The following is a 10,291-nucleotide window of genomic DNA, read 5'->3' as shown; positions in this document are numbered from 1 at the left end:
CCCCTGAAAGGCTACGATTGGCTGCTTGCTTCCTGCCCCGTGTACTGTGATTGGCTCTGAATATCCTTTCCCTTCCACCTGAGCGAAGACTGGATAGAAGTTAATTATCACCCGCAGTTAATTATCTCTGACCAATCCTAGCGCAGAAGGGCGTGGCTTAACAGAAAACGGGTGTGAAAATACTCATCTCTTTGGGCAAAACATCTGGCCAATGAAAGGCGCTCTCTCACATCCTCCCTTCTCCAGATCCTCCCAGTTACAGTGTTTAAACAGCACTGGGAATGACTCAGCACAAACAGGACAAAGTTAAAAGATGGTGAAGCCTAAAATTATTTACAATTATGTTCATTTTTTACTTGAAAAACTGAATAAAAGGCTCAGGTCCCTCAACAGAGAACTAGCTTTAAACGGTATTCTGTTTTAGTGCAAAACATATATTTAAATGAGGATTGTGGGATTGTAATGTACTGGAAAAATAATAAAGCACTAATTTCACTTAAAACCCACCTACAGCATCCCACTAATTAATTAATTCATTCATTCATTTATTCATCGTCTGTAGCTGCTTCATCCTGATCCGTGTCGTAACGGGTCCATTTCCAGTCCATCGCAGGGCATCACACGTTCACACCTGTGGAAAACTTCACACAGCCACTCCACCTACCGCCACGTGGAAGGCAGAGCACGTGAAGGAAACCCATACAGACACAGGGAGAACACACCACACTGAACATTACGTGGCAGTAACTATTACAGAACATGCCTTATTTTAGACACTAAGGATGTGTTCTCTTATTTTTACTTTCAGAAAAACAACACAAGGTGTCATTTGACCGGGTGGTCTCACGCACATGCACACGCGCGCACACACCTGAAATTATAATTCTGAAATACTTTTCATATTAGAATAAAATAAAAGTAAAAAACAGATTTAAAATTCATTTTTACACTTAAAACTAAAATAAAATAAATTGCTTGTGCCTTTGTTTACATTCGTTTTTTCATTCCTCACAAACACAAGAGAAAATATAACTCAAAATCCATGCAATGATCATTTAAAAGTCTGGAGAAAAGCCCAGCGCTCAGTCTCTCCACAATTAAAGTCTCCCCAGAATAAAACAAAAATCAAATCAATATATAAATTCAAATATGATAAAATTGTATAAACCTATAGTTCTGTAACATTTCACACAAAATAATATTTAGGATGGAGATAAAATTGAGAGAATAATGAAAAATGAAGCTGCAGGCACGATTCGAGGGACTTTGATGGCTGTATTGTTCTGAGCTCTGACGTGAAGTTTTGGGGGGAGGAGAGAGAGTGTGTGTGTGTGTGTGTGTGTGTGTGTGTGTGTAGGGGTAGGAAAGAGGTGTTGAGGTTTAGCTCCACGTCACAGCTCTATTAAATCTTGGCGATTTTTTCTCCAGCGATGACTGGGTTTTCTTTCCTGATCTTCTCAGCGGCTTCACTCTTGTAGTCGAAGGTGCAGCTGTGAACGTCGGAGTATCGATGGGTTCCACAAAAGATATTCCCACAGCGGCAGTCAAAACCTGACAGAGATCCAGGAGTTAGTGTGTGGATCAGAACTTCAACTTAACATTAGCTTTACAAATACATTTTAAAGTCATTTGGTGTAACGTATGATTGAAATCAAAAATTAAAATGCTCTCCTGCTCTAATGTCATTTTATTTTATTTTATTCAACAAAAAATAACCTAGGGCGGCACGGTGGAGCAGCAGGTTAGTGTAGAAGTGTGGTGTGTTCTCTCTGTGTCTGCGTGGGTTTCCTCCGGGTGACTGTCTGTGAGGAGTGTGGTGTGTTCTCTCGGTGTCTGCGTGGGTTTCCTCCGGGTTACTGTCTGTGAGGAGTGTGGTGTGTTCTCTCTGTGTCTGCGTGGGTTTCCTCCGGGTGACTGTCTGTGAGGAGTGTGGTGTGTTCTCTCTGTGTCTGCGTGGGTTTCCTCCGGGTGCTCCAATTTCCTCCCACACTCCAAAAACACACGTTGGTAGGTGGATTAGAGACTCAAAATTGTCCGTAGCTGTGAGTGTGTGAGTGAATGTGTGAGTGTGTGTCTGTGTTGCCCTGTGAAGGACTGGCGCCCCCTCCAGGGTGTATTCCCACCTTGCGCCCAATGATTCCAGGTAGGCTCTGGACCCACCGCGACCCTGAACTGGATAAGGGTTACAGATAATGAATGAATGAATGAAAAAATAACCTAAAATTAAAGAGCGTGAAAACGTTGAGTGAAGAATGTATTGCGCGCTGCAGAACACTGTGATGGATTCGTTCTGTTCTTGGGGATAATATAGTAACTAAAAGTACATGTGAGTTTGTGTTTAGACGATTTACAGCTGGGGATTTCAGTATCACTGTGAATGTGGTGTTTTAATAATGAGTTTTTAGGGTTTGTTTTCAGTAATTGTTAGAGCGCTACACAAATACATGCTTTAAAACTTATTTGTAGACCTAATAGTTATCAATCTCAAGGTTAAATAATCAATAACTGCAATAAACTAAGAAGCAGGGCTTTGTTAGAACACCTCAATAATTACAATAACAATGCTGCTACCACTGGGTGCTGTTACAGCAGCTCTAACGCTACACATCTGAGAACATCTGCGCATCCAACATTGCCTCTGAAATCAAAAGGATTTAACAGGCATTTCCCATTTCTTTTCCTTCATTATTATCCACGTCAGCACTGTGCAGTTGAGGCATTCCTTTGTGAGCGATCCTCACCCGTGAGGCCCACTTTCTTGTGGCAGGTGAAGCAGCGGTTCCTTCTGGGTTTGGACTTCTCTGATTCACCGCTGGGGGACAGCACTGAGGCGTCTGATCCAGGGGCTGTGGATAGTGTCACAATCGCAATCACAATCACAATATATAAGAACCATAAATATGGTCAGTCACGGTGAAATGTGAATTAGAACAGCACCAGTCAGTCTGCCAGCAGGGGGCGACAGGAACTGGGGCTCTTGGAGACTCAAAGTCCCACAATACTAAAGGGGAATTAGTGCTAACCAGATACACCTGGTGGTCCCTGCACTTAAGGCTGTGGCTAAAACACTCCTTCGTCACACCTTTGTTGAGGGGTGATCGGTATGGTACTCTGATACAAAAAATAAATATATAAAAGAAAAGGAGAGAGAGAGGGAGAGAGAGAGAGAACATCTGATTCAAAAGCTGAAAAGAATGAGCTAAAACAAGCTCTAAATTTGTGTCAAACACTTTTTAAAACAGAACATTTAATTGGCCCCGCTTTGTATCAAGAGCTGCTTCTGGTTCTTCATTTTCGTTTTCATCTTCTATACATTTGTTTGAGCCATTTTGGAGTCTTTGTTTTTCCTGCCTTTTCCCCCAGTCATTTTTCAGAAGGTTGTAATTCCGCCCACTGCCTGTCTGTGCTGGCGGCGCTGTGGCATGGCGCCGGTCCTTCACAAGGTCGCTGGATCAAAGCCCACCTCAGCCACAACACATTATATTCCTGTATATGTCCATTCACAACGGCTTCCTCGCGCTTGGCCCATTCCTAGACAATCCCATGACTAAGTCTTATTAATAAACTGAAGCTAATGAAAGTTTGAGACGTTTGTGTATCAGCAGGGCTTCAGAAACGTGAACAAAACACCTGCTCAGAGTTTGCTGCTTTGGTTTTGCACTGGGGCAATGACTGTAATACAAGCAGTAATGTAACAAATTAAATCCAACTTAAGTCGGGTTGGTGATTAATCAGAGTCTGTGATTGTGTGCGGTCTGACAGCTTTAGCTAGATTGAAGTCCAATTGTTTGGCGTAATGTAACATATTTTTCATGTCTTTTCGTGAGGTTAGTGATGTGGTGATCAGCCAGCACTGGCAGCTACAAGCAGGCTGTGTCTCAAACGGCTCCATGCTACCTGTATAGTGCACTTTGCAGGTGATAACTATGGCTCCTGCACTGAATATTAGAAAAGAAGCCGTGGTGGTGAGAACTTACTAGGGATCTGCTTAGGGTCGTAGCCACGTAAACTTGTGAATGGGTGCCATTTTAGGGACAGATTCATTCACTTTAGACAAATACAGGTCACTTTACCTCTCTGAGTGAAAGCCTTCAACATACGGACTGGACCAAGAATAGAAACTGGTTGAGGCTAGTGATGTGAACGTAGCTGATTACTTGTTGGCTCCATAGCTTTCAAAGTGAACTTATGCCCTGGATTAAAGACTAGCATTAAACTGGATTAAAGTCAACGGTACTGAAGCTAATTAGCACTGCATTGATGTGCAGAATGAGGCTAGTGAAAGCTAAGACTGGGAAACACTACACTCACCATCTTCTCCACCTGGATGCAGCATCTCATTCAGCTTCCTCTTTCCTCTCCTAGCTCTGTCCTTCACTGACTCTGCTGACCCTAGCAAATCGGTCTCGGAAACGTTAGCGACACCTGCTTCTTCTTCATACGCAGAGTTTCTGCTAGGAACTACTCTAAAGGCAGGTTTAAATCAATAACTTTTAAAGTGACAGATGTGTTCTGATGATAGATGGTAGAACACTTTATTTATACATAAACGTGCATAAAAATCTGCGCAACTGCGTTCCTGCCGCTTGTTCACCACCAAGAAAAAGACATTCTAAGGCTTTTCACTGGAAGCTTCTCAAACCAAACAAGGACAAAAAGTGGATGGGAGTGATAGGTATGTGTGGGCTGCGCCAAGGCAGTTTCTATGGCCTTCTGCTGAATTTTTGTCTCTGCCCAGGGCACAGAGCTCTCGAAAACGTGCTCCTGTTCCACTCTGAGCTGAAGAGGCCTGTGGAGGACCTGTCGGAATGAACAGAGAAAGTGTGAAAGAATGTGAACCATACCTGCTGCTACTTCTGTTTTCAGCTCGTCCTGAGCCTTCTCCACTGGCGGTTCTACTGCTGCCTTCACGATGCTTTGACAACTGAAAGAAATCCACGTTTCAAAACATGTTAATTTACTTCAGCCACATTTTATTAACCAACAAACCTTCAGACACTAAACGGGGTTCAGCTGATGGAGAAGAACATCAATAATTCAAAGTGAAACCAGTGTAAACCCAGATTTCCAGCTATAACCCATTGTGTAGAGGTTAAGTGATGGATGGAGCTTGACTACAGCCTTGAAGGCAGATGAGTGTGGAGGCAGGGCAAATGAGCTGTACCTGTTTTGTTCGAGTGCTGATGCGGACGAGGCCGCGGTGGACTGCGTTGAGAGGGACTCTTCTAAGGCACTTAAACACTCTGACACTGCAACAAAAACAAGACAAAATACACACCCACAATGTCAGCATCTCTGTGAGAACACAGCTGACAGCTTCACTCCAAACACAAACACACACTGCAGTGATGATAGTTTCAAATCTGTAGATTATGCTTTTACACCCTTTAGAGGAATGTATTTAAAGTTAGCTCAGAATTACCAGCCCAGACACAATACGTATTTAGTGTATCTGCTTCTTTCTCTTGCACTGGGGTTTATTACAACAAACTGTGGCTGCTTTTACCATTTTCTCTATGCAACATACTCTTCTAATTTTACAGACAGCAGCATGTCAGAAACCATGAAAGCCAATCATCTATTGATGCAGTTTGTGATGCTAATGGGTGAACTACTACTTGTTTCACACGCTTTCAGTGTAAAATGTAAAGTAGCAAACTTCACACTAAAAATCCTGGCTAAAAAATGTCTTGGAAGTGGAAAGAGAACCAGCAACACTGGGCTAAAGATTGTACAGGGTGGGCCATTTATATGGATACACCTTAATAAAGGTTTCAAGATGGGTGGTGACAATGGCGGCCATTTTGAACACATTTTATAAGTGGTCAGAAGCTTGTAAATAACTCATGAAATAATGAAGTTACGTTAAAACCAAGCACACTATTGTTTTTCTTGTGAAATTCCCAATACGTTTGATGTGTCACATGACCCTCTTCCCATTGAAAAAACAAAAGTTGGATACAAAATGGCTGACATCAAAATGCCCACCATGGTCACCACCCATTTTGAAAAGTTTCCCCCCTCCCATATACTAATGTGCCACAAACAGGAAGTTAATATCACCAACCATTCCCAATTTATTAAGGTGTATCCATATAAATGCCCCCCCCCTGTAGATTTTACTACACACCGAGGTCTTTCTGCACATAAGCCTTTGTCTGGGTTGTTATCTTTGGCCACATTTGGAAGAAGAGTGGTGACAACAAATACTTATTCAAACAACGGTAACATTTGACTGAGTGATCTCTTCTCTTCACTGTTGCTAAATTCAGCTCCTGCCGGTGTGGAATAAAACCCTGTACTCACACCGGCTCTTTGTGGATGTAACTGGACTGATCTGTTTTTAGCTGGAGCTGTGAATCTCTCAGTAGCAGCGAGTTCAATCACAGCATGACTCACTAAAGCAGTCGTAACAAATATGCTCCAGATAAGATGACGCAGTAGGTGTTAGACCAGTGTGTGCTGCCCCCACGCGGCATGTGTTCCTGTTACGATGAGCTCGTGAAGGTCAAAAAACTCGACACTCACTAGTGAGCGATGGTAAAATGCCAACACAAATGAAATACGACGGAGAATGGGTCCTGAAAGTGGAATAAGTCGAGCTCTGGCCGGGGATCAATCATAATCCTGGACAAGGAATGAGCCTAGCTCACATACGCTTTAGTAAACGCTGTCCAATAACATTTCAAACATGATGTTCCAGTGTTTACTGGTTCTATTAAGCACTGGCAACACACACCTCCTTTTCAGACAACCCTCACATTAGGCTTGCGTTTTCCAACCTCAGGGCTTATGCCATCCACCTACCCGAACGTTCCCGATCAAGTTGGAGCTCATGCTGTGAGGATGATACCGTACCCGAGTCGCTGACCCTGCCGCTGGAGTTCTGTCTCTGTAAGAAGTCTTTGTAGCAGACGGAGCACATGCTGTTGGTTCGAGGATTGCCATAAAAGCCGCAGCCCATGGCACAAAGCAGCGGAGCCTGGGTTTGGTTGGTCTCCTGAGCCATGTCCCTCCTGTGGTTCGGCCGAAGACGGACGCCTCGCTGTAAAACGCTGAGCGTGAAAGAAAAGAAATATTTACTTTAGTGTTTTAGGCTGAAAACACACGTTTAAACTTTCTCAGTTGGTGCGGCATGTGCTTAAGTTTAATCCCGACAAAGAACCATGTGCTCAGGCTTTCTGTTTTACAGTGAGGTATTAACACCACAGATGGTGAACACAGGAGCTGCTGCTGTAATGAAGCTCGTATGCGAGGAAACTGTTTTATTGCCTCCTGTATTTTAAGGAAGACTGACAATTGTCGTTGCGCTTTAGAGATGGAAATATAATGACTTTGTTTACATGGTTTGTGTGTTTTTTAAATGTCCTGATGCTGGGTGAATTAGTTCTCAATCACAAACACCGCTCCAACTCCATCTCTGCAGCCGACAAACAATTTTTATTAGCTACAGATATTCATTCATTCATTATCTGTAGCCTTTATCCAGTTCAGGGTCGCGGTGGGTCCAGAGTCTTCCTGGAATCATTGGGTACAAGACGGGAATACACCCTGGAGGGGGCGCCAGTCCTTCACAGGGCAACACACACACATTCACTCACAAACTCACACCTACGGACACTTTTGAGTCTCCAATCCACCTACCAACGTGTGTTTTTGGAGTGTGGGAAGAAACCAGAGCACCTGGAGGAAACCCACACAGACACAGGGAGAACACACCACACTCCTCACAGACAGACACCCGGAGGAAACCCACGCAGACACAGAGAGAACACACCACACTCCTCACAGACAGACACCCGGAGGAAACCCATGCAGACACAGGGAGAACACACCACACTCCTCACAGACAGTCACCCGGAGGAAACCCACGCAGACACAGAGAGAACACACCACACTCCTCACAGACAGACACCCGGAGGAAACCCACGCAGACACAGGGAGAACACACCACACTCCTCACAGACAGTCACCCGGAGGAAACCCACGCAGACACAGGGAGAACACACCACACTCCTCACAGACAGTCACCCGGAGCAGGAATCGAACCCACAACCTCCCCTGGAGCTGTGTGACTGTGAATCGGGTGTAGTTCAGTCACAGAGACTCAGGTCGTGCAGCACGCACACTGTAAGGCAAAGTGCATTGGAAATGGGCAGGAACAAACATGACCACAGTCCAGAAACAGCTCTTGGGAGACAAAAAGCTGCAGATCAGGTCTTATCAGAACAAAAAGAGCAGCCGGGTGAATGTTTAAGCCAAACTGAGGAGTGTAAATTAGCCGCAATGTTGTCCGATGGTGATGCCATTTGTCAAAACAAATCTAGGTTTAAAGCCTTCTGTTACGTACTAACGTTCTCACACTCACACTCTCACACACACACACACACACACACACACACACACACACACACACACACTCACTCAATCTAGCTGCACTTTAAGCTACAGACTGTCGTACAATCCTGTCGTTCACTCACATGTGCTGTCCTGTGACTGGCTTAGAAAAGCCCCATGCCTTGGCACAAACACTGACCATGCTGCTCGCGAGGCTCGACACAAACTAAGCAGTGAGATTACACAGCTCTCTCTTCTTTGGAGGAGAACAAGGCCTTGTACTAGTTTGGGCCACAGAGAACCTGAAAAGACTAGAGCCTCCAACACCGCAGCAGCTCCAAGAGGAACCCAACCTTCATGAGTGAGGATCCTGGAAACGCAAATTGAGCAAATCCTTGTGATGCTGTGTCATTAATGTGTGTGACTTTTTCTTGTATTTGGGTCACACCACTGACTTGCCGTGGCTTTTATTTGAGACAAAATGACCCCCACAAAGAGGTGTCGAGCGGTACACACCTCCACTCCTGAGCTGAGAGATGCTCTGAGAAGGTCCCACACACTTTAAATAGATACACACTGCTTTGAGCGGCTACGGTGGTACGTTTACAGACAGTCATGGAATTTATTTATTTTCTGGATTATATTCTACACGTCTAGGTCTAGAGTTATTGGACACAGATTATAACCGACAAAATATTACAGCCACATTAATGAACTACTATTAATCTTTTTCAGTATAAAATATTCACTGCAAAATAAAAGCTATAAATAAAATACTACGACAGAAAAATGTGATGAGACATATTTGGAAATACCATATTTTCTCTTCACACGGCTCCTTACGCCCCGCAGTGCCATGGGTTCTATTCAATTTTATTGTTTTTTTAAGTGGTTTTTATCTGGATAATGTCTTCCTTTTGGCAGATTGTTTACTTGTTTTCAAGCATTAATTCTATGAGGCAGTTTAGATATTCATCTATATAAAATTAACGTAAACACTTCTTTTAGAAATAGGTTACTGTTCTTGTGACAAACTGGAACTATCTACTTTTTTACTCACGAAGAGAGCAGTTTGTCACAGACCCACAGTTCATCCAGTTAAACAGGAAGATCTGTGCTCTGTTCTTAATGAAAACGACTGTCTCTTAATCCACGAGACACTCCGGAAAGTGGAAGGTTTATCAGGAATCAGTGAAATGTACCAGTGTGTTTATAGACTACGGTTTGTCTTTGTTCGAAGTGAACTCTGGGAAACAGGAGGGTCTCGCGGAGATAGCGTTAATCAGTCGGCGCTGTGACTTTAGTTTATTTTACTGGACGCGAGGTTTAAGCTTCAGTAATTTAGAAAACACGTCACAGCAAGTTAAACGAAGGGTTTATTGTTGATGTTTATTATTCAGATTACAATAAAACGATCTCTGAAAGATATAAAATTAACTCCCGAATTGAACTCACCTTCACAGCTGTTTACACAAACAAACTGAACTTTCTTCCCGGCGTCGAAAAGAAAACACGGAGAAAGAGTATCTACGCGACTCTAAGACTCTCTTAAGACGTTTATTAAACGCTTATCAACACCGGAGGTCCTCCGCCCAGAATCACGTAGAAACCGCAGAAACTAAACTGTTTTGTTGTGTTTTGGCGTCGGCTCCCTCCGCCCACGAGACTAGCGGTTAGGAGTCGACTCTGACGAATTGATTCATCCATTCCCAGCTGATCGAGAATAGAAGAGCCTTGGTCAATGAGTCAAAGTCGACGTGCTATGTTTGTTAAATATATACATGGTAATATGACTCGAGTTATTGTTGTAGTGCATTTTATCCGTCACCCAGTTGCTTCTATGTGTGAAAATGAAGTGGAATCTAGATTCCACCGGCAGGAGTCGTGAGTGAGTCGATTCTGGAAAAGTCGAGTTCTGAATCAAGGAGTCTGTCCGTTCGCGAACATTTTTTTT

At 43.6% G+C, this 10,291-nt stretch overlaps 2 protein-coding genes across 6 annotated transcripts in view; both read right to left on the bottom strand.

The window, feature by feature from the left end:
• Positions 1-247, bottom strand: part of fah (fumarylacetoacetate hydrolase (fumarylacetoacetase)) — a 22,194-nt gene extending 21,947 nt beyond the window's left edge. Inside the window, exon 1 of the mRNA XM_066647582.1 lies at positions 1-247. This exon is cut by the window's left edge and continues 210 nt beyond it. The gene's annotated coding sequence lies outside the window, so the exon portion shown is untranslated.
• Positions 248-401: 154 nt separating this feature from the next.
• On the bottom strand, positions 402-10,066 carry zfand6 (zinc finger, AN1-type domain 6). Of its 5 annotated transcripts, none has more exons than XM_066647584.1 (7): positions 9,398-9,523; positions 6,808-7,055; positions 5,165-5,249; positions 4,845-4,924; positions 4,312-4,392; positions 2,742-2,846; positions 402-1,551 (listed from the first exon to the last, which is right to left on the bottom strand). In XM_066647584.1, exons 2-7 carry the CDS (start codon positions 7,007-7,009, stop codon positions 1,403-1,405), a joined length of 702 nt encoding a protein of 233 aa, XP_066503681.1. In that variant the 5' UTR covers positions 7,010-7,055; positions 9,398-9,523; the 3' UTR covers positions 402-1,402. The 5 variants fall into 5 exon arrangements, with proteins under 5 accessions (XP_066503681.1, XP_066503680.1, XP_066503682.1 ...); XM_066647583.1 differs by lacking the exon at positions 9,398-9,523 and adding an exon at positions 9,793-10,066 and having other exon boundaries at positions 422-1,551; XM_066647585.1 differs by lacking the exon at positions 9,398-9,523 and adding an exon at positions 9,793-10,051 and having other exon boundaries at positions 430-1,551; positions 6,859-7,055.
• Positions 10,067-10,291: the final 225 nt, after the last annotated feature.

Source organism: Hoplias malabaricus, chromosome 16, assembly GCF_029633855.1.
Source record: "Hoplias malabaricus isolate fHopMal1 chromosome 16, fHopMal1.hap1, whole genome shotgun sequence".
NCBI lineage: Eukaryota > Metazoa > Chordata > Actinopteri > Characiformes > Erythrinidae > Hoplias > Hoplias malabaricus.
This window is presented reverse-complemented; position numbering and strand designations above follow the sequence as displayed.

Coding starts and splice junctions, on each gene's coding strand:
- zfand6 (XM_066647583.1), bottom strand. CDS start 7,009: ATGGCTCAGGAGACCAACCAAACCCAGGCTCCGCTGCTTTGTGCCATG. Junction 2,847..4,311: donor GCATCCAGGTGGAGAAGATG/GTGAGTGTAGTG, acceptor CACTATCCACAG/CCCCTGGATCAGACGCCTCA. Junction 1,552..2,741: donor CAAGAAAGTGGGCCTCACGG/GTGAGGATCGCT, acceptor GATCTCTGTCAG/GTTTTGACTGCCGCTGTGGG.